Below are 24,260 nucleotides of genomic sequence, written 5' to 3'. Positions count from 1 at the left end.
CTTCAACATCAATAAATCAGATCAATATTGTAACATTCCACCTTAAAACCAGTGATTCCCCTATATTCATTGCCGCCACTCCAAAATATATTATTTAAAATATATATATACAGTACCAGTCAAAAGTTTGGACACATCTACTCATTCCAGGTTTTTTTTCCTTTTTTCTTTCTTTCTACGTTGTAGAATAATAGTGAAGACATCACTATGAAATAACACGTATGGAATCATGTTGTAATTAAAAAAGTGTTAAACAAATAATATATTTTAGAGTTTAGATTCTTCAAAGTAGCCACCCTTTGCCTTGATGACAGCTTTGCACATTCTTGGCATTCTCTCAGCCAGCTTCACCTGTAATGCTTTTCCAACAGTCTTGAAGGAGTTCCCACATGCTGAGCACTTGTTGGCTGCTTTTTCTTCACTCTGCGGTCCAACTCATCCCAGCCATCTCAATTGGGTTGAGGTCGGGTGATTGTGGAGGCCAGGTCATCTGATGATGCACTCCGTCACTCTCCTTAGTCAAATAGCCCTTACACAGCCTGGAGGTGTGTTGTGTCATTGTCCTGTTGAAAAACAAATGATAATCCTACTACGAGCAAACCAGATGGGATTGTGTATCGCTGCAGAATGCTGTGGTAGACATGCTGGTTAAGAGTGCCTTGAATTCTAAATAAATCACTGACCGTGTCACCAGCAAAGCACCATCACTCCTCCATGCTTCACGGTAGAAACTACATATGTGGAGATCATCCGTTCACCTACTCTGCGTCTCTCAAAGACACGGCAGTTGGAACCAAAAATTGCACATTTGGACTCCGGTCTAATGTCCATTGCTCGTGTTTCTTGGTCCAAGCAAGTCTCATTTTCTTATTGGTGTCCTTTAGTAATGGTTTCTTTGCAGCAATTTGACCATGAAGGCCTGATTCACGCAGTCTCCTCTGAACAGTTGATGTTGAGTTGTGTCTGCTACTTGAACTCTGAAGCATTTATTTGGGCTGCAATTTCTGAGGCTGGTAACTCTAATGAACTAAGTCTGGGTCTTCCTTTCCTGTGGTGGTCCTTATGAGAGACAGTTTCATCATAGCTCTTGATGGTTTTTGCGACTGCACTTGAAGAAGTTCTTGAAATCTTCCATATTGACTGACCATGTCTTAAAGTATTGATAGACTGTCATTTCTCTTTGCTTATTTGAGCTGTTCTTGCCATAATATGGACTTGGTTTTTTACCAAATAAGGCTATCTTCTGTATACCACCCCTACCTTGTCGCAACACAACTGATTGGCTCAAATAAATTCCTCAAATTAACTTTTAACAAGGCACACCTGTTAATTGAAATGCATTCCAGGTTTTCATGAAGCTAGTTGAGAGAATGCCAAAAACGTGCAAAGCTGTCATCAAGGCAAAGGGTGGCAACTTTGAAGAATTAAACATATTTAGTTTTGTTTAACACTTTTTTTGGTTACTACATGATTCTATATGTGTTATTTCATAGTTTTGATGTCTTCACTATTATTCTACAAGGAAATAGTAAAAATAAAGAAAAACCCTTGAATGAGTAGGTGTGTCCAAACTTTTGACTGGTACTGTGTGTGTGTGATGGATAGATATTTCTATCTATATTTAAAATAAAAAATGTAATCCTTTTTGGGTTGGTAAAATGTTTTCATTTAAAACCAGAAATAAAGTATGTAGAAAAGATAATGGAGCTATATATTTTTCAATTAAGATCATCTTTGAGAACTAAAAATTCAAAAAAATGTATTGCATGGGGGCCCCCATTGATTTTGTTATAATGTTTGAGTCACTCAGGCATAATAACATGGCATAAGGTATAGAATTGCAGGAAATAATCTTTAAAACAGCAGAATGTTGTCTGCGGCCAAGACGATGCTCTCAAAAATGTTCACCATTGGCCATGCCCACTACCACGCCCCCCCACGCTAACTTTGCCCCCGCTGCTGAAAAGAATCCTAGGGGAAACACTGTAAAACATACAGATGTGTGTTTTTCATGAGGGGACCACACTGGTAAGTGATCAGAAAGCTGCCTGTCGTCCTAAAGTTCAATCTCCTTTGTGTGTCTGCAGAGATTTAACTTTGATAACCCAAAGAGCGGTGTGACGGCCACCGCGGCAGCTTCAAAGTCTCAACGCCTCATCATCGTTCCCACCGCCCAGGCCTTGCCCCCGAAATACCCAACTGCCGCCCCCCTCCAGGAGGAGCGCCACCTGGCCAAAGGTGAACAACCTCACCCTGAAGCATCTCCTTTGGCCCCAGCCCCCACCCCGGCCCCAGTCCATACCCTGGACACCATCAATATCACCAAGGACCACGATGGCTGCTGTGACCACAGCCAAGTCCGACCACAGCCAGGGCAAGAGCAGGAGCTTGTGCAGGGGATGGAGCGGGTGGCCCTGGAGGGGACTGGGCCTCAGGGCGGGGCAGGGGGAGGAGGGGTCAACAGGCACTATAGACAACCTCCCCTGCTGGCTGGGGGTGTGGCTGCCCGGCAAGGGGGCGGGGCAGAAGAGACGTTAGCAGAGGAGTGGGCAGAGGAGGAGGGAGGCGAGGGGGCGGTGCTGGAGGTGCCGGACACAGCGTTGCTCCTGCCGCTCCACGACCCTGACCTGTACGTGGAGATGGTGAAGAGCACACGCTCTGTGCCACAGTACTCAGAGGTGGCCTACCCAGACTACTTTGGCCACGTTGCGCCCACCTTCCGAGAACACATCCTGGAGAGGGTCTATGGCGTGCAGAGGTGAGACCCCTAGACGCTGATCTAGGTACGAAAGCAATGTGTCTGTTTTGCACTCCCTCTCCCCCCTGTTGTTTGAGATTAAGAGAACTGGACCAGTAGCTGCAATCAGTCAAATCGCTCAATGTCTCCTTGTCACCTCTTTCCACTGAAAAGGACTTATTTCCGGTAGTCGGGTGGCTCAAAGTAGTGTGGAGTCAAAGTGAAGGGTGGGTGTGTTCTGTTAGTGCTCTCCCCTGCTGCCACTGTGTGATGATGATGTCACTCAGTCCTCTGCCCCCCTACAGGACTAAGATCTTCCAGGACATTGAGAGGCTGATCCACCCCAATGACATCCTTGATAAAGTGGTCTACGACTTGGACATACAGAGGTGAGCGTCATCATCTTCAGTCCAGGAAACTTGGTGTGGGTGTCTGTGTGTCTCACGGTGGTGGTGTCTGTTGTTTCAGTTGCCCGGTGATTGATGACGGTGAATCTCTGAAGTTCAACTCTCAATTTGAGTCTGGCAACCTGAGGAAAGCTATTCAAGTCAGAAAGTGAGTATTGTGTCCCATTGTTACGTAAACTGGGAACAACATCAAAATAAATGCATTTTTCATTAAGTATTTGTTAAATTCAACGTTGTCTCCCGTGCCCACGTGTGTGGCCGTTTTGGTTTGCCTAAAGGTTGAGCTGATGTGATCTGTGTGTGTTCCAGGTTTGAGTATGACTTGGTCCTAAACTCCGACATCAACAGTAACCACTACCACCAGTGGTTCTACTTTGAGGTGAGCGGCATGCGCGTGGGAGCCCCCTATCGCTTCAACATCATCAACTGTGAAAAGTCCAACAGCCAGTTCAACTACGGTGAGCGACTGACTGCCTTGGTCATTTTTTGTTGCATTATTTAGCCTTTGATGTGTAGCAAAGCTGCTCAGTTTAGATAGATATGCTAATTCAGCGTGTGGTGTATGTATATAATTAACCTCTCCTTAGTAAATTGACTGCATGTACTGTTTTGCAGGTATGCAGGTGCTGATGTACTCTGTTCAGGAGGCCATTAGTGGCAGGCCCCGTTGGGTTCGCACTGGAACGGACATCTGTTACTACAAGTAGGTGTGATTGTCCTACTTTACCCCGCGAGCAGAGTCAGTATGAGACAGCCCACCGGACAAGTAGTGCACCTGTCAGGAGAAACGAGCCCCGTTCCAAAACTTCTAAAATGCATCCTTCCTTCTGGGCCTGTCCCTTGAAGTAACCACTGATCTAAATTGGTTGTAATAGGGAAGGTAACCTTGCTTTCTCTTATCCAATAACTTCCTGATCTGTGTTTACCCCAAGCAATCGAAGAAGGAAGGAAGGTATTTGAACAGGGCCATCAAATAGCTTACTTGTTGGTCACTTTGGTAGGTCCTGGTGTCATGAGTCTGACTTTGTTCGCTGGTTTCTGTTTGTTATTGTATCAAGCATTTGTGAGCTTTTCAACCTCCTTTTACCCAGAAACCACTTCTCCAGGAGCTCGATAGCGGCAGGCGGTCAGAAGGGGAAGTCCTACTACACAATGACGTTCAGCATGACCTTCAACCACAAAGACGATGTCTGCTACTTCGCTTACCATTACCCCTACACCTACTCTACTCTGAAGGTACTATACACTGAGTGTACAAAACATTAAGGACACCTGCTATTTCCATGACATAGACTGACCAGGTGAATCCAGGTGAAAGCTATGATTTCTTATTGACGTCATTTGTTGAATCGATTTAAATGACTATCGATGAAGGGGAGAAGACGGGTTAAAGAAGGACTTTTAAGCCTTGAGACAATTGAGACATGGATTGTGTATGTGTGCCATTCAGAGGGTGAATAGGCAAGACAAAATATTTAAGTGCCTTTGAACGGGGGTATGGTAGTAGGTGCCAGGCGCACTGGTTTGTGTCAAGAACTGCAATGCTGCTGGATTTTTCATGCTCAACAGTTTCCTGTGTGTATCAAGAATGGTCCAGCACCTAAAGGACATCTAGCCAACTTGACACAACTGTGGGAAGCATTGGAGTCAACATGGGCCAGCATCCCTGTGGAACGCTTTCAACACCTTGTAGAGTCCATGCCTGTTCTGAGGGCAAAAGGGGGGGTGCAACTCAATATTAGGAAGATGTTCCTAATGTTTGTTATACTCAGTTGCCGTAGCTTGCTATATAAAGCAGGCAGACAGGCAGACAGGCATTGAAGCATTCAGTTACTGTTCGATTTAACGTTAGAATGGGCAAAACGAGTGACCTAAGCGACTTTGAGCGTGGTATGATTGTCTATGCCAGGCACGCCGGTTCCAGTATCTCAGAAATGGCCGGCCTCCTGGGCTTTTCTAGGTATTACCGGGAATGGTGCGAGAAACAAAAAACATCCAGTCAGGGGTAGGCCTGTGGGTGAAAACAGCTCGTTGATGAGAGGTCGAAGGAGAATGGCAAGAATCGTGCAAGCTAACAGGCGGGCCACAAACAGGTAAATAACAGCGCAGTGCAACAGTGGTGTGCAGAACGGCATCTCGGAACGCACATGTCGTCGATCCTTGTCACGGATAGGCTATTGCAGCAGACGACCACACTGGGTTCTACTCCTATCAGCTAAAAACAAGAAGTTGCGGCTCCAGTGAGCACGCAATCACCGGACAATTGAGGAGTGGAAAAACATCGCCTGGTCCGACAAATCCCGGTTCCTGTTGCGTCATGCTGATGGCAGAATCAAGATTTGACGTAAACGGCATGAGTCCATGGATCCATCCTTCCTGGTGTACCACCAATCTGTAGCAACTGCGTGATGCTATCGCGTTAGCATGGACCAACATCCATGTGGAACGTTTCCAACTTGTAGAAACCATGCCCTGACAAATTCAGGCTGTTCAGGAGGCAAAGGGGGGGCCGACCCGGTACTAGATGGGTGTACCTAATGAGTGTATATCACTACCCCTATACCTACTCTAAAGGTAATATATTTCTACACCTACTCTACAGGTATAAAAGATAAATAAACTCTGGAAAAACTGTTTCACAGTTTTGGAGATTGAACATGTTAATTAGTTGAGGTGCAGTGGTTTGTGAAAGTATTCACCCCCTTGGCATTTTCTCTATTTTTTTGCCTTGCAACCTGAAATTAAAATTGATTGTTGGGGTTGTACATTTTGATTTACACAACATGCCTACCACTTTGAAGATGCGAAATGTTTTTTTTGTGTGTGTGAAACAAACAAGAAATAAGAACAGAACTTGAGAGTGCATAACTATTCTCCCCCCCCCCCCCAAAATCAATACCCTCCCCAAAGTCAATACAATCCACCTTTTGCAGCAATTACAGCTGCAAGTCTCTTGGGGCATGTCTCTATAAGCTTGGCACATCTAGCCACTGGGATTTTTTACCATTCTTCAAGGCAAAACTGCTCCATCAAGTTGGATGGGTTCCGCTGGTGTGCAGCAATATTTAAGTCATACCACACATTCTCAATTGTATTGAGGTCTGGGCTTTGACTAGGCCATTCCAAAACATTTTAATGTTTCCCCTTAAACCACTAAAGTGTTGCTTTAGCAGTATGCTTAGGGTCATTGTCCTGCTGGAAGGTGAACCTCCATCCCAGTCTCAAATCTCTGGAAGACTGAAAGGTTTCCCTCAAATGTCGCTGTATTTAGCACCATCCATTATTCCTTCAATTCTGACCAGTTTCCCAGTCCTGGCCAATGAAAAACGGTGTTCTCGGGGTAATGAGTGTTCTCGGGGTGATGAGAGGTGTTGGATTTGCACCAGACATAGCGTTTTCCTTGATGGCCAAAAAGCAACATTTTAGTCTCATCTGACCAGAGTACCTTCTTCCATATGTTTGGGGAGTCTCCCACATGCCTTTTGGCAAACACCAAACGTGTTTGCTTATTTTTTTCTTTAAGCAATGGCTTTTTTCTGGCCACTCTTCCGTAAAGCCCAGCTCTGTGGAGTGTATGGCTTAAAGTGGTCCTATGGACAGATACTCCAATCTCAGCTGTGGAGCTTTCTCTTTGTTGCCTCTGATTAATGCCCTCCTTGTCTGGTCCGTGAGTTTTGGTGGGCGGCCCGCTCTTGGCAGGTTTGTTGTGGTGCCATATTATTTCAACTTTTTAATAATGGATTTAATGGTGCTCCGTGGGATGTTCAAAGTTTCTGATATTTTTTTTATAACCAACTCTGATCTATACTTCTGCACAACTTTGTCCCTGACCTGTTTGGAGAGCTCCTTGGTCTTCATGGTGCCGCTTGCTTGGTGGTGCCTCTTGCTTAGTGGTGTTGCAGACATTGGGGCCTTTCAGAACAGGTGTGTACAGTCGTGGCCAAAAGTTTTGAGAATGACACAAATATTAATTTCCACAAAGTTTGCTGCTTCAGTGTGTTTAGATGTTTGTCAGATGTTACTTTGGAATACTGAAGTATAATTACAAGCATTTCATAAGTGTCAAAGGCTTTTATTGACAATTACACGAAGTTGATGCAAAAAGTGTTGACCCTTCTTTTTCAAGTCCTCTGCAATCTGCCCTGGCATGCTGTCAATTAACTTCTGGGCCACATCCTGACTGATGGCAGCCCATTCTTGCATAATCAATGCTTGGAGTTTGTCAGAATTTGTGGGTTTTTGTTTGTCCACCCGCCTCTTGAGGATTGACCACAAGTTCTCAATGGGATTAAGGTCTGGGGAGTTTCCTGGCCATGGACCCAAAATATCAATATTTTGTTCCCCAAGCCACTTAGTTATCACTTTTGCCTTATGGCAAGGTGCTCCATCATGCTGGAAAAGGCATTGTTTGTCACCAAACTGTTCCTGGATGGTTGGGAGAAGTTGCTCTTGGAGGTACCATTCTTTATTCATGGCTGTGTTCTTAGGCAAAATTGTGAGTGAGCCCACTCCCTTGGCTGAGAAGCAACCCCACACATGAATGGTCTCAGGATGCTTTACTGTTGGCATGACACAGGACTGATGGTAGCGCTCACCTTGTCTTCTCCGGACAAGCTTTTTTCCGGATGCCCCAAACAATCGGAAAGGAGATTCATCAGAGAAAATGACTTTACCCCAGTCCTCAGCAGTCCAATCCCTGTACCTTTTGCAGAATATCAGGCTGTCCCAGATGTTTTTCCTGGAGAGAAGTCGCTTCTTTGCTGCCCTTCTTGACACCAGGCCATCCTCCAGAAGTCTTCGCCTCACTGTGTGTGCAGATGCACTCACACCTGCCTGCTGCCATTCCTGAGCAAGCTCTGTACTGGTGGTGCCCCGATCCTGCAGCTGAATCAACTTTAGGAGACGGTCCTGGCGCTTGCTGGACTTTCTTGGGCGCCCTGAAGCCTTCACAACAATTGAACCGCACTCTTCCTTTAAGTTCTTGATGATCCGATAAATGGTTGATTTAGGTGCAATATCCTTGCCTGTGAAGCCCTTTTTGTGCAAAGCAATGATGACGGCACGTGTTTCCTTGCAGGTAACCATGGTTGACAGAGGAAGAACAATGATTCCAAGCACCACCCTCCTTTTGAAGCTTTCCAGTCTGTTATTCGAACTCAATCAGCATGACAGAGTGATCTCCAGCCTTGTCCTCGTCAACACTCACACCTGTGTTAAAGAGAGAATCACTAACATGATGTCAGCTGGTTTGTGGCAGAGCTGAAATGCAGTGGAAATGTTTTTTGGGGATTCAGTTAATTTGCATGGCAAAGAGGGACTTTGCAATTCATCTGATCACTCTTCATAACATTCTGGAGTATATGTAAATTGCCATCATACAAACTGAGGCAGCAAACTTTGTGAAAATTAATATTTGTGTCATTCTCAAAACTTTTGGCCACGACTGTGTGTGTGTGTGTATATATATATATATATATATATATATATATATATATATATATATATATATATATATATATATATATATATATACTGAGATCATGTGACACTTAGCTTGCACACAGGTGGACTTTATTTAACTAATTATGTGACTTCTGAAGGTAATTGGTTGCACCAGATCTTATTTAGGGGCTTCATTGCAAAGGGGGGTGAATACATATGCACACACCAATTTTCATTTTTTTTTTTTTTTGAATTAAACAAGTTATTTTTTTCATTTCACTTCACCAATTTGGATTATTTTGTGCATGTCCATTACATGAAATCCAAATAAAAATCTATTTTAATTACAGGTTGTAATGCAAGAAAATAGGAAAAACGCCAAGGGGGTGAATACTTTTGCAAGGCACTGTACTACTCTACTAGCCCAACGGAGGTTACTGTTGTGTAAAGCCTCCTTATTGGCTGTGTTCCTGCCCAGATGCACCTTCAGAAGCTGGAGGCGCTGCGGACCCCTCAGATCTACATGCGCCAGGACGTCCTGTGTGAGACTCTTGGTGGTAACAGCTGCCCCCTCCTCACCATCACCGCCATGCCCGAGTCCACCAGCAATGACCAGATCTGCCAGTTCAGTGAGTACTGACCTACTACTGTGGTGGGGACTGACCTAGGATGACGTAAAGACATCACTGTCTCCTGTCACATTACTGTCTCATCCTTCTTTGGGGGGGAGGGGGTGTTGTTGAGTGTATTTTTATGTGATGTGTGTTTGTGTGTGTCCAGGGAACCGTCCTCTGGTGTTCCTGTCAGCGCGAGTGCATCCAGGGGAGACCAATGCCAGCTGGGTGATGAAGGGCACCCTGGAGTTCCTGATGGGCAGCAGCCCCCTGGCACACAGTCTCAGGGAGGCCTACATCTTCAAGATAGTCCCCATGCTCAACCCTGACGGAGTGGTCAACGGCAAGTAAGTGTACACACACACACAACTAGAATGTGCGTATGAACGTGTGCACATACTTGGCATGGACACACACAAACTGAATACTACAGTGCCTTCAAAAAGTATTCACACCTCTTGACTTTTTCCACATTTTGTTGTTACAAAGTTAAAATTTATTGAATTGTCATTTTTGGTCAACGATCTAAACAAAATAATCTTATGTCAAAGTGGAAGAAAAATTCTAATATGTGAGAGGAATAAAAAGAAAAATAGAACACTATCTTGATTAGATAAGTATTCAACCCCTTGAGACATGTTAGAATCACCTTTGGCAGAGAATACATCTGTGAGTCTTTCTGGGTAAGTCTCTACGAGCTCTCCACATCTGGATTCTGCAACATTTGCCCATTATTATTTTCTAAATTCTTCAAGCTCTGTTAAATTGGTTGTTGATCATTGCTAGATAACCATTTTCAGGTCTTGTCATAGACTTTCAAGCAGATTTAAGTCAAAACTGTTACTCGTCCAGTTTAGATTTGGCATTGTGTTTTAGGTTATTATTCCTGCTGAAGGTGAATTCAGTTTTCTCCTATCACAGTCATTAAACTCTGTTACTGTCTTAAAGTCACCATTGGCCTCGTGGTAAAATCCCTGAGCGGTCTCCTTCCTCTCCGGCAACTGAGTTAGGAAGGATGCCTGTATCTTTGTAGTGACTGGGTGCATTGATACACCATCCAAAGTGTGATAAGTAACTTCACCATGCTCAAAGGGATATTCAATGTCATCTTTTTGTTTTTGTTCTTATTACCAATAGGTGCATTTCTATGTGAGGCATTGGAAAACCTCCCTGGTCTTTTGTGGTTGAATCTGTGTTTGAAATGCACTGCTCGACCGAGGGACCTTACAGATAGTTGTATGTGTGGGGTACAGAGATGAGGTAGTCACTAAAAATTAATGTTGAACACTATTATTGCACACAGCATGAGTCCATGTAACTTATTATGTGACTTATTTATGTGACTTATTATGTGACTTGCACATTTTCTACTCCCAAACTTATTTAGGCTTGCCATAACAAAGCGGTTGAATACTTATTGACTCTAAACATTTCAGCTTTTCATGTGTAATTAACGTTGACATTATGGGGTATTGTGTGTAGGCCAGTGACAAGATCTCTCAATTAAATACATTTTAAATTCAGGCTGTAACACAACAAAATGTGGAAAAAGTCAAAGGGTGTGAATACTTTATTTCTTCAACCTGTTTCTCCCTCTACCACTCTCCCTCCAGTCACCGTTGTTCTCTGAGTGGGGAGGATCTGAACCGACAGTGGCAGAGCCCCAGCCCTGAGCTGCATCCTACCATTTACCACACCAAGAGCCTGCTGCAGTACCTCGCCGCCATCCAGAGGGCGCCACTGGTGAGCCCAACCACGCGTACATACCGTAACCACCATATGCGTGCCGTAGCCCACGATACCCTTACAGCGCTGGTCGCACGTGGCTAACTCGGTCATGCTAACCCTTAGCCATAACCTTGTCACTTTCCCTAACGGTCGTGGCGGGAGAGCCAGACTGACGAAGTTCGACTGTCTTCATACATTCAGTCGTCCACTTCCCTGTTGGTGACTTGAGTCCTCTCCCTCCCTCTGGTGTGTAGGTGTTCTGTGACTACCACGGTCACTCCCGGAAGAAGAACGTGTTCATGTACGGTTGTAGTTTGAAGGAAACCGTATGGCAGACCAACATCAGCGCGACATCCTGTGAGCTACACGAGGACCTTGGCTACAGGGTGAGAGACACACATACAGTACACTCACATATATACTGAACGCAACAGATTTTACGGAGTTACAGTTCGTATAAGGAAATCAGTCAATTGAAATACATTCATTAGATCCTAATCTATGGATTTCACATGACTGGAAATACAGATGTGCATCTGTTGGTCACAGGCCCCTTAAAATAAAAAGGTAGGGGTGTAGATCAGAAAAACCAGTCAGTATCTTGTGTGACCACCATTTCCATTATCTGCTGTGCATTATCATGCTGAAACATGAGGTGGGTGATGGCGTCGGATGAATGGCACGACAATGGACCTCAGGATCTCGTCATGGTATCTCTGTGCATTCAAATTCCCATCGATAAAATGCAATTGTGTTCATTGTCCGTAGCTTAAGCCTGCCCATACCATAGTCCCACCGCCACCATGGGGCACTCTGTTCACAACGTGGATATCAGCAAACCGCTCGACCACACAACGCCGTACATGTGGTCTGCTGTCGTGAGGACAGTTGGACATACTGCCAAATTCTCTAAAATGACGTTGGAGGCGGCTTATGGTCGAGAAATTAACATTAATTTCTCTGTAAACAGCTGTGGTGGACATTCCTGCAGTCAATATGCCAATTGCACGTTTCCTAAAAATTTGAGACGTGGTATTGTGTTGAGTGACAAAACTGCACATTTTAGTGGCCTTTTATTGTCCCCGGCGCAAGGTGCACCTGTGTAATGATCATGCTGTTTAATCAGCTTCTTGAAATGCCACACCTGTCAGGTGGATGGATAATCTTGGCAAAGGAGAAATGCTCACTAACAGGGATTTAAACAAATTTGTGCCCAAAATTTGAGAGAAATACACTTTTTGTACTTACGGAACATTTCTGGTATCTTTTATTTCAGCTCATGGGGCCAACACTTTACATGTTGCGTTTTATATTTTTGTTCAGGGCACTTACACACACACACACACACACACTGACTGTTTCTCTTTCAGATCATCTCCTATCCATCCATAGCGAATCCTCTCTCCGACACAAACGAGCCCGCACTGGCTGTTGTTTATAGGTGTTGCACTCCAACTCTTCTCCCCTTCTCCCTCCCTCAGACTCTGCCTAAGATCCTGTCCCAGACGGCGCCGGCCTTCAGCATGGCCAGCTGCAGCTTTGTGGTGGAGCGCTCCAAGGAGGCCACGGCCCGCGTGGTGGTGTGGAGGGAGATCGGAGTCCAGCGGAGCTACACCATGGAGAGCACACTCTGTGGCTGTGACCAGGGCAAATACAAGGTGGGGGTGTATCCCAGCAATGACAAATGCAAGGGGTGTGTGTGTGTGTGTGTGCTGTGGAGTGTGTTTGTGTCGCCTTGTGTGTGTGTACCAACAACCAGCAGGGGGAGCCATAGTCCTGTAAATCATACTGTTAGTGACTCAAAGCTGTGTGTGTAAGTGTGTGTGTGTGTGTGTGTGTGTGTGTGTGTGTGTGTGTGTGTGTGTGTGTGTGTGTGTGTGTGTGCGCGCGCGCTCCATGATGACTGAGTTAATGTTCGATCTATGAGTGTCCAGTGAGTGCAGAAACCTCTGTCAGCTCCTCTCCCCCTCTCAGCACTGGGGTTGCCAATGTCAACATCTGCAGAGCCCAGGGGCAGGCTAGGGTTGCCTGTTTTGCATGGTCCCTCTCCTTCCATCCCTGCTGATTAAGTTATGCATGTGGAGGGGGAAAGTGTTTGGACAGATGTGCAGGGATCGTATTTTGTTGAGGTTCTATTTCCCATGGTCCCGCCAGGCCCGTGTCCTCTTTTTAGTTCTGCTCCGAGTCTTAACGCACTGCAACACAGTCATGTTTCTGCTACAGGCATTTTACTGGAAGCCCACTGTAGACTTGAGAGCTTGCACGTGGGACAGAAGTGTGTGTGATAATAATTAGGTAGGTGCTTATAGTTGTCCTGTTTCACACATGTACAGGTCTGTATCATAAGCATGTGTAAATTGGAAATGTGTTTTTTGCTTCTCCCAACTCTCCCGGAGAGTGGCGTCATGGCCAGGGTCAGCCATTATCAACGGTGACCTTGAATCAATTAGGGTTAAGTGCCTTGCTCAAGGGCACATTGACCGATTTTTCACCTTGTCGCTTTAACCACTAGGCTACCTGCTGTGTGTGCGTGTGCAGTGTTTGTAAGTGTTAATTATGTGTGCTTGTGTACACGCATGGGTATATACAATGTGTTTGTACAGTAAGTGAAAATAATGTGTGTGTCCAGGGGCTCCAAATAGGCACTAGGGAGCTGGAGGAGATGGGAGCCCAGTTCTGTGTGGCTCTGCTCAGGCTGAAGAGACTGACCTCGCCCCTGGAGCTGAGGAACCACGCCCACCTTCTGGACGTCGAGAGTGACCTGATCGAGACACGTTGCAAAGTCACCAGGTCAGACACATGCACACACCAAGGTTATTATAGTAAACAAAAACTGACATTGAAAATGTATACTGAAACTATTATCTTTGAATGCAAAACTAACTAATATAAAATAAAACTCATCATAAATGATGTTTGTTTTTTTCTTCTTGGGGTAAAAATCGAATGGGGTTTTCAATCTTCTGAATCTGGTGGTTAAATGCTGCCCGTAGATGCCGATGTCTCAAATAGGCTTAGCTTGTGCGTCACTATCAATAGTTATCACTAGCTAACAGGGAAGAAATCCGAGGGCGAGCACGGGGCGTGACTGGGCCAAGCTAGAGCAGCTTGTGAAGTTGCTGGAGCCGTTCGCAATCCACACCGACCAACTTCAAACTGACAGCCAGAGTCGCTGTCTGATGTGGTGCTCTGCCTTCTCAACCTTGAGGCACACTTGCAGTCAACTAGTGTTGCAAAACAGTTGGGACAGGTCCTCCTGAAGTCACTGTGTGAGCGCTTCACATGCATACTGAATCCTCTGGCAGCCAACTTTCATCCAACCCCTGCAGCAGCTTGCCTGATGGACCAAAGTCTCTGGCACTTCGCTCAACAGAAATGGAGCCACTGATGAGGGAAGCAGTCTTTTGTACTTCAGCAAATAGGACAGTGCAGCCGTGGAGCAGCACAAACCCCCGAAACGATGCCAGCACGTTGAATCCAGCAAGCATCTCGACCACAGTTCTTCAGAAATATAGGTTCCTCGCAGTGAAGATTGTGTCTGAGGTCACTGTGCAGCTGGAGCGTCAACCTGGCAGGGCATTAAGTGGCCTGTGTGAGCTGCAGAAATACCTGGAAGAGGTAAAGGGGGGGCATGTTCACAGAGTCACCTCTCCAGTTCTGCCAGGCAAGGATGGCTGTTTATCCAAAGCTGTGCCCTGTGGCACTGGATATGTTTTCTGCCCCTGCATCCCAAGCGTTAGAGGAGAGAATATTCAGCGTGTCATCAGGCTTGAGAAACCGAACAACAACCTCTCTGGAACGCAGAATGTTCTTGAAGATGAACCAGAAATGATTGATCGGTTGAACAGAAACACACACACACACTGGCTGGCTGTGAACTGATAGATTTGCTTAAGCTTTTTGCTGTTATTTTTTATATTTTTTGTTAATTTTTTTTACTCCAAAAACAAACTTATACGAACAACAACTTACAGAAACACTCATTTCTAGACTACATTTCATCTGCCCTGACCCTTATGGTCACACCAGCTGTTTTTATTTACCCTATTGTCTTGCATCAGTCTAGGCGCTTATCCTTTTAAGTCACATTAGGATAGATGTATAATTTAAACCTAACCAAACCTACGTCCTAGCCATGGAGTTGTATGGAGTCCTCTAGTGGCCAAAAGCCTTTGTTAGCATGTGCAGCACCATTGAGAACTTTTGACATTTTGACTTAGTCAACTGGGAGGGACTTTCAACCGATGACCCGGTTGGCATGGCCTGATGGCCCGGTTGGAGTCGTGACAGCCGAGTCATCAGGAAGGATAAGCCAATGATTTGTACTCATGAAGAAGAAAATGTACTCTTTCAAGATGGAGATGGCCTCAATGGCACTGCCCATGCTCTCACAGACACCATCATGATACAGAGATGTTATGTCTACCCAAGTCTATGGTCCATCACCTTATGTATTACTGCCCCCCAGTGGCAAGGAGTGACATCCCCATAAAACAAACTGCAAATAACACATAAATGGCTCCTAGCCTCCCACGTATAGGCTACATTTATCCCTAACTCTAAAACTGAAACTAAATAATATAAAAATGAAATGGAAGTATTTATCAAACTGAAACAAAATAAAAATAGTAAATCAAGCCTAAAAATGAACTGAAACTAAACTCTATTTCAAATAAATCGAACAACTAATAGAAATAAAAAATAGTATTAAATCACAAAACTGTAATAACCTTTGTACACACACACACACATACTCTCCAACTTTCTAACCATACATGATCCACTAGTTGAATTGCCAGTTGCAGTGTGGCCAGCACTCAGGACAGTAGTGTAGCTGCATTGTTCGTTATCATCATCTTTAGCATCCTCATGACCTGTCAATGTGGCTCCTTCTAACAAATCTCTCCTCATGTCTTGATTTATCCATGTATAATTGATGTATTTATTTATTGAAACCCATCAAGCAGCCAGGTTAGAGACCTCGGGGCTTGGCTATAGGATCATAACAGTTTTTATGATTTTATGCTTTTTATCATTTAATATTTAATCATCAGACCCATGATATCATAATAATAAGAAGATTGGAATTGTGTGTGTGTGTAACCTGGCTGCTTGATGTGTGTGTGTGTGTGTGCACATGCTGCGTGTGTCTGTGGCCTTTGCGTGCTGTGTGTGTGTGGCTGGTCCAGAGTGAGTGAGTGTGGCCCTTGCAATATTTCTCTAATGGACTGTAATGGCTCAAGCTCTCTCACTCTGGGATCTTAACACTCCTCTCTAGACAGCACTCTGTCCATCCAGCCCATTACACAATTACACCCCGTCACACCCTCCTCCTAATCCACTTTACCTCTCTCTGGGGCGGGGTGAGGGGGGAGCAGGGGTCAATATCTGAACCCCCTCATCCACTGTCTCCACGGGATCCTCTTTCAAAGCCCTCACACCATTAAAAACCATTAAAAACCACTAAAACCACTAAACCTCGGAGACGTTTAACCATTAAACCACTAAACTGACGCATAAAAAGAGAAAACGATTAGTGATTTAATGGGATTTTTTTTGTTGGGTTAGTGTACTTTTTATTACCTGTCACTAATTTTATCTTTCTGAATTTCTTTCTGAAATCATTTATATTTAATTTCTGTCCAGGCCCAGGTTCAAATCATTTTTGTTTGCTTTCAAGTACTTAGATGTTTTTAAATTGAGCCTGCCTAGAATAATGGACTGACTGTTTGTTGTTGTCCAGCAGCAGCCCAAGTACGTACGTGCTGGAGGACGAAGAGCACTCCTTCATGGAGGAGGTGGACTACAGCGCAGAGAGTGGCGATGAACCCGACATCGACCCCGACACCGCAGACCCCCACGATAACCGCCTCTCCGACTCCGAGTCCAACAACCACAGAGACTCACTCACCTAGCTCAAACCCCCTGACCACTACTTAACCACTCTTCACCCTGTCCCTTTTGTGACCCGAGCTCGAGGAATTTCTCCTGACCATGTTGTGACCTACCTACGAAAAACTCAGGGCTAGGAGCCAGAGTTTTTTTCCCCTGGTCAGGACAAGTGTTCAGGAAAAACTCCTGTCTCTACAGCATAGTCCAAGCCACAAACTCGTGTTGCCTCCTAGATGAAACAGACCTTATTTTCCTTCCCCTCCTACCCCCACCTCCCAGATATCCCCCATAATGCTCTGACCTCACTCCTCCCCCCCTGGCCTTGGTGCATTATGGATATCACATCCATACTTATCTGCCTTGCATATCTCAAACAGATATAGATAGATTGGTCAGAAGTGTTGTACAACGAATAGACACATTAGACAAATAACACACGTTAACACAATGGTTTTGGTGCAATGTCCCCATTTGTCATGAAAATGACAAAAGTGTTACACACAGAGAATCTATAAATCTCTATTTACATAATGTATGTCTATGTAATTATATCGTTACACACAAGTTGAAATGGAATGTACACCTCGGTCGTATTTACATAAAGACTGCAGTATTACACAATGACCAACTAGTAGCAGTAACGCACAATTAGCATAAACAGGAAGTTAGCAAGCAAAGTAGAACCATTTGCACATGTAGCAAATCAACATACATACCGTACGCATGAACCCCGAGGTACAGGAGAGAACAATCCTTACCTAAAAGGTCAGAAGCTCAGCCCAAAGCTGAAGTTGATGTTGTGGCTCTATTTTGCGGTACTGAGAAGTACATGTATTTCTCCAGTCTGTCTGTAAGCTTAGTTGGTTGCCCGTACACTGCAATGGTACTCAATTTTAGAAAGGTTGTTGCTTTTTGAGAGTAGCATAAGATATTTGTTTGTCTTTTTTTTTCTCCTAGATGTAGGTGTTACGTTTCGGTTGCGTATGTACAGTCAGTGCATGGCTATTTAATGTTATTTTTGTAATTTATTTTGTTATTTTATTTGTGAGAAGAGGCCCTGTATGTATATGAGGAAGTATGTGTGTGTTTGGCGTTGTGTATGCGTTTTTGCTAGATGGAAATGCTAGTCTACCATAGTGCAGCCAAACGCTCAAGGTGTTTGTGGGAGTAAAAAAAGCAACCTGGGCGAAACCTTTTAATTTGATTGTAAACACACATAAGTTGAAGCTTGCTATGAAATCATGGGAAATAAACGTGAATGTGAAAATGTCTCTGGGTCATTTGGCTGTGTATTATTATCCGTTTAGTCAATCTGTTTTTCTGTGGTCTGGGGATATTGTTTTGAAGGATGTGTGTGGGGTTGGTGTATGTGGTTTGAGTATTTGGGATGTGTTTTGAATGTGTTTTTAGAGGTGTTTGTTTATTCTGTTTGAGTGCAAGTGATGCGTGTGCCCTCCACTAATGCCCCTCTGGCTATACAGTGCATTCAGAAAATATTCAGACGCTTTCACTTGTTCCACATTTTATGTTACAGGCTTATTCTAAAATTGATTAAATTGTTTTCCCCCCCCTCCATCTACACACAATACACCATAATGATGAAGCAAAAACAGGTTTAGACATTTTTGCAAATGTATTAAAAATAAAGAACTGAAATATAACATTTACATAAGTATTCAGACCGTTTACTCAGTACTTTTTTGAAGCACCTTTGGCAGTGATTACAGCATCTAGTCTTCTTGGGTATGACGCTACAAGCTTGGCACACCTGTATTTGGGGAGTTTCTCCCATTATTCTCTGCAGATCCTCTCAAGCTCTGTCAGGTTGGATGGGGAGCGTCGCTGCACAGCTATTTTCAGGTCTCTTCAGAGATGTTCGATCGGGTTCAAGTCTGGGCTCTGGCTGGGCCACTCAAGGACATTCAGAGACTTGTCCCGAAGCCACTCCTGCGATGTCTTGGCTGTGTACTTAGGGTTGTTGTCCTGTTGGAAGTCTGAGGTCCTAAGTGCTCTGTACTTTGCGCCATTCATCTTTCCCTCGATCCTGACTAGTCTCCCAGTCCCTGCCACTGAAAAACATCTCCACAGCATGATACTGCCACCACCATGCTTCACCATAGAGATGGTGCCAGGTTTCCTCCCGACTTAACGCTTGGCATTCAGGCTAAATAGTTCAATCTTGGTTTCAACAGACCAGAGAATATTGTTTCTCATGGTCTGAGAGTCCTTTAGGTGCCTATTTGAAAACTCCAAGCGGGCTGTCATGTCCCTTTTACTGAGGAGTGGCTTCCGTCTGGCCACTCTATCATAAAGGCCTGATTGGTGGAGTGCTGCAGAGATGGTTATCCTTCTGGGAGGTTCTCCCATCTCCACAGAGGAACTCTGACAGAGCTCCAGAGTGACCATCGGGTTCTTGGTCACCTCCCTGACCAAGGCCCTTCTCCCCTGATTGCTCAGTTTTGCCGGGCGGCCAGCTCTAGGAAGAGTCTTGGTGGTTCCAAACTCCTCCCATTTAAGAATGACGGAGGCCACTGTGTTCTTGGAGACCTTCAACGCTGCAGACATTTTTTGGGGTACCCTTCCTCAGATCTGTGCCTCGACACAATCCTGTCTCGGAGCTCTGCAGACAATTCCTTGGACCTCATGGCTTGGTTTCTGCTCTGACATACACTGTCAATTGTGGGACCTTATATAGACAGGTGTGTGCCTTTCCAAATCATGTCCAATCAATTGAATTTACCACAGGTGGACTCTCCTGTGTCAATCACACACTTGGAAGTGCAGCGAACAAAAGACTAAATATATTCTCCGCCCCAAACCTATTACCGTTCCTGCTCCTCTCTTAATCTGAGGAAAGGGGGAGGAGGGGGGCATTCAGCTGCTCCCGAAGATCACAATGTTTATCATAGACCCTAATTAGACGCCACAACCAGCGTAAGCCGCACACACACAAATCACTCAGGCGCCATGCACGACTTTCTCACACGATCTCTGATTAGACTAAACTGAGGCCCTTACTTTGCATTGGTAATTAACATGTGTCCCCTCTGCTCTACTTTCCTATTTTCCTCCATCTAGAAATATGGTGGCCTGGTGAATGGTTCCTCAGCTAAGTCAACTAAAGCTATTAAAAAACCCAGACATACTCACATGGGCATAATCGGTTATTTGGAAAGCGGCGCTGACTTCCACCTCACGTTGCCATGGTAACTAGACTTATTTTCTTGAAGCAGCACTTTTCCTCCATCCGTCGTGTTATTCATTCAGCCTCCTCGAAAATGTTTCTTTTTTTCCCTCCATCTACATTTTACATTTTAGTCATTTAGCAGATGCTCTTATCCAGAGCGACTTACAGTAGTGAGTGCATACATTTTCATACTTTTTTCGTACATTCTTTTCTCCGGATCTATTCTACATTCTATTCTCCTATAGCCAGTGGCCTTACCAGCCTGATGATAGATGGGACGGTAAAGAACAATAACACACACACACTGACATATTGCAGTATTTTTCTGCCATAGTTTAAAACTCATGAGACAACATATTACCCAGGGGCTGGTTATTTATTGTGCAGTCTTTCCAGTGTCTAGGATACCTAAACTCACATACTAGTACAAAGAAAACCTTGAGCGTGCCACAGAGTGAGAGGAAAGGCAACATGGATGTTTGTGGTGGGAGAGTCAGTGGTAGACATTATCTGACGACTGACCGGCTAGTCCTGTGTCAGCGGTTCCTGGCCAGGTCGACTGGGATGTCGATAGACGCCATCTGAGTTAAAAGCAATAACCTTCAGGTTAAAGTAGGACTGGTAGACTGAGAGTAACAGAGATCAGCTCTCTCACTCACTCCAGGTTTCTACACTCCTTTTTTCACTGGTGGTATCAACTTTGTCAGTTGGTCGCACATATTTTTTTATAATTGATAAGGACCTGGCCTGCATTCCATACAGAACCTGTCTAATAATGACTAGCCATCTTTTAAATTGGCATCGCTTTGTGTTCTTACATTGATTTGGAGAGATTTACTGTGACAGCAAAGAAAAGAGACGTAAAATTAAGTGCTCAATGTATTTTTTGCAAATTTCAAAGTGACGTGTTCTATCCTGCGAAATCCTGTAAAAAGCAGAATTTGAAAAAAGAAGATACTTTATACCAAAATGATACCTACATTTAATATTTAGGCTAATTGTTGTAATAGTTATAGACCCCCCCACAAAGTATGCATTACCACTTTAAGAATAATACATTTTTTAAATGGCATTATGCATTACCAATCACATTATTTTTACATTCTAAAATATGTCCGAATAATGTGTGCATTGCCTGACTAAATAGGCCAAATGCTCCCGACACAAATGTGGTGTTTGTCCATGTCTGTCCATGTGGTAGCTAGTCAGTTTCGCCATTTTAGATGTTGAAGAGTTATTGAGGGGTTACTGTATCATGTTTTAAAACGAGAAAGCGACCAAAAAACGGGTTCATTTGTAATGGAATGCTTTGAATGGAAAACCAAGTTGAAGCCAACGTTCATAATAACCTCACATGGTTTTACCACAACAAACACAACAGACTAACGCAACAGAGGCGACGGGAAGCAAACGAAAGCGCTTACATCTCATAAAAACTGATCAGAAATGAAATCACAGATAATTATATTGGAGCAGAAGAACTTGTAAATCGGCTAACATAACTTCAATGACTTTACAAGGACCAACGAGCCTAGAGGAAATGGTCTGATTTTCAAGGTAGGCTATTCCATGATGACTGAATTGCGCATTGCAAATATTCAACCAAGACTTTGAGCTTTTTAAATACCTGGTGTGCTTACCCATTCTTGCCTTAGCATTTACTGGTAGATATCATAACTTGGAACATCTGACCAGTGAATAACAGGTGAGGTAAGAAGAGCATAGCTGTTGGAAGAGTGACAGGTGTGATAGACATATGTCTAGTAAGGAATTACAGGTTAACGGAGCTGTCAATCAAACAGCTACTTACTTCAATCACAAGTCACAACAATCAGCGCCCTTGTTTGAGCTTAACATTCTTGTCTGAAAGGTCCTGCCAGCTAGGAGGTAATTTAGGTTCTGGTTTTGAGGGATCAGGGACTGAGGCCCGTACACACATTTTCCGGCAAAAAAAACGATTCACCCCATGAATTGCAACCTTGCGCAGACACGCCCCACGATTAAGCCAGCTAGAGCCAATGAGACGACTTGTTTGTTTTTACTGTGAGCTGAGTGAGCGGGTCCTAATAGAGGCGTTGTTATTGGTGCTAATATTTCATAGGGCTTCCAGACATTGAGTTGTGACAGGAAGCCCCGGAGGGACCTGTCATAACATCACTAATCTCCCACAAGCCTCTGCTCCCCTTGAGGGTATCCAAGTGTGGTGTCCTCACTGTTAGATATCACAATATTGGGTTTGGAATTTTAAAAGTCAAAGTGTTGAGGGATACACAGGCGTGTTTACCTGAGAGAGATTTATTTTTATGTTTGACAAATACTGCAGTCTCTGCTGTTGTTTACAAAAAATACAATAAACCTGGTCAGGCCATATACAGTGCCTTCAGAAAGTATTCATACCCCTTGACTTATTCCACATTTTGTTATGTTACAGCCTGAATTCAAAATGGATGAACTAGATTTTGTTCTCACACTCATCTACACACAGTACCCCATAATGACAAAGTGAAAACATGTTTTTAGACTTTTTTGCAAATGTATTGAAAATAAAATACCGAAATATCTAATTTACATAAGTATTCACACACCTGAGTCAAAACATGTTAGTATCACTTTGGCAGTGATTACAGCTGTGACTCTTTCTGGGTAAATTGTACAATAAATGCACATTATTCTTTTTTAAATTCTTCAAGCTCTGTCAAGTTGGCTGTTGATCATTAATAGACAGCCATTTTCAAGTCTTGCCATAGATTTTCAAGCCGATTTAAGTCAAAACTGTAACTAGGCCACTCAGGAACATTCAATGTTGTCTTGGTAAGCAACTCCAGTGTGTATTTGGCCTTTTGTTTTGGGTTATTGTTCTTCTGAAAGGTGAATTTGTATCCCAGTATCTTTTGGAAAACAGACTGATTTGCCTTTATTCCAATTTTTTATCCTAAAAAACTCCATAGTCCTTCCCGATGACAAGCATACCCATAACATGATGCAGCTCCACCATGCTTGAAAATATGAACAGTGGTACTCAGTGATGTGTTGGATTTGCTCCAAACATAATGCTTTGTATTCAGGCCATAAAGTTAATTTCTTTGCCACATTTTTTGCAGTTTTACTTTGTGTGTACTTTGTGTGTGTATTCTGTACAGACTTCCTTCTTTTCACTTTGTCATTTTGGTTAGTATTGTGGAGTAACTACAATGTTGTGGATCCATCCTCAGTTTTCTCCTATCACAGCCATTAAACTCAGTAACTGTTTTAAAGTCACCATTGGCCTCATGGTGAAATCCTCTCATGGTTTCCTTCCTCTCCGACAACTGAGTTAGAAAGGATGCCTGTATCTTTGTAGTGACTGTGTATTTATACACCATTCAAAGTGTAATTAATAACTTCACCATGTTCAAAGGGATATTCAATGTCTGCTTTTCTTTTTTTACCCATCTACCAATAGGTGCCCTTCTTTGCTAGGTATTGGAAAACCTCCCTGGTCTTTGTGGTTGAATCTGTGTTTGAAACTGCTCAACTGGGGGCCTTACATATAATTGTATGTGTGGGGTACAGAGATGAGGTAGTCATTCAAAAGTCATGTTAAATACTATTATAGTCCATGCAACTTATAATGTGACTTGTTAAGCAGATGTTTACTCCTGAATTTATTTAGGGATGTATACTTATTGACTCAACACATTTCAGCTTTTCAATTTGAACTAATTTGAAACAAAACAAAAAAACATTTGACTATATGGAGTATTGTGTGTAGGTCAGTGACACAAAATATACATTTAATAAACTTTAAATTCAGGCTGTAACACATCAAAATTTGAAAAATGTCAAGGGGTGTGAATACTTTGAGGGCACTGTATAATAAATCAAGGTCATGACCTCGAAAATACATTTCTGGTCACTGTGATCTTGACCTTCTGCCAAGGACATATTGCTTTACATATTTTGAGTCGGTCCAATTTATCAAATTGCATTTTTTGGCAGAAATGCCTTCTGGAAGAGGTGAACTTTCATGTGCCCTAATAACAAACTTGTATGCCATCTGTAAATACAAAGAAAATTATTGAATTACCAGCCTACTTGGTTTAGCCACGGAGAAAGACAGGAAGCTTCCCGCTAGCCATGATTGGCTGAGATAATGGATGCACTGGACATGCCGAGAGATGAGTTCGGGTTGTTCTGCCATGTGGACTTCTGTCTGTAACATGAGCTGTTCAGTATGATTGCAAATATGCAGAGGGAGTCGAAAAGAGAACACA

General features: G+C 43.7%; 1 protein-coding gene across 2 annotated transcripts in view; it reads left to right on the top strand.

The window, feature by feature from the left end:
- Positions 1 to 18,091, top strand: part of LOC120063081 (cytosolic carboxypeptidase 1-like) — a 44,924-nt gene extending 26,833 nt beyond the window's left edge. Inside the window, exons 14-26 of one of the 2 annotated variants that reach the window (XM_039013219.1) lie at positions 2,088 to 2,758; positions 3,043 to 3,126; positions 3,206 to 3,292; positions 3,454 to 3,602; positions 3,760 to 3,847; positions 4,236 to 4,380; positions 9,065 to 9,215; positions 9,367 to 9,547; positions 10,814 to 10,943; positions 11,183 to 11,314; positions 12,410 to 12,586; positions 13,558 to 13,718; positions 16,672 to 18,091. In XM_039013219.1, coding sequence (XP_038869147.1) covers positions 2,088 to 2,758; positions 3,043 to 3,126; positions 3,206 to 3,292; positions 3,454 to 3,602; positions 3,760 to 3,847; positions 4,236 to 4,380; positions 9,065 to 9,215; positions 9,367 to 9,547; positions 10,814 to 10,943; positions 11,183 to 11,314; positions 12,410 to 12,586; positions 13,558 to 13,718; positions 16,672 to 16,843 — 2,328 coding nt within the window. In that variant the 3' untranslated portion in view covers positions 16,844 to 18,091. The remainder of the gene's footprint in view (positions 1 to 2,087; positions 2,759 to 3,042; positions 3,127 to 3,205; positions 3,293 to 3,453; positions 3,603 to 3,759; positions 3,848 to 4,235; positions 4,381 to 9,064; positions 9,216 to 9,366; positions 9,548 to 10,813; positions 10,944 to 11,182; positions 11,315 to 12,409; positions 12,587 to 13,557; positions 13,719 to 16,671) is intronic. The other variant, XM_039013220.1, reaches the window with a different exon arrangement.
- Positions 18,092 to 24,260: the final 6,169 nt, after the last annotated feature.

The sequence above is a fragment of the Salvelinus namaycush genome, chromosome 18 (assembly GCF_016432855.1).
Source record: "Salvelinus namaycush isolate Seneca chromosome 18, SaNama_1.0, whole genome shotgun sequence".
Taxonomy (NCBI): domain Eukaryota; kingdom Metazoa; phylum Chordata; class Actinopteri; order Salmoniformes; family Salmonidae; genus Salvelinus; species Salvelinus namaycush.
This window is presented reverse-complemented; position numbering and strand designations above follow the sequence as displayed.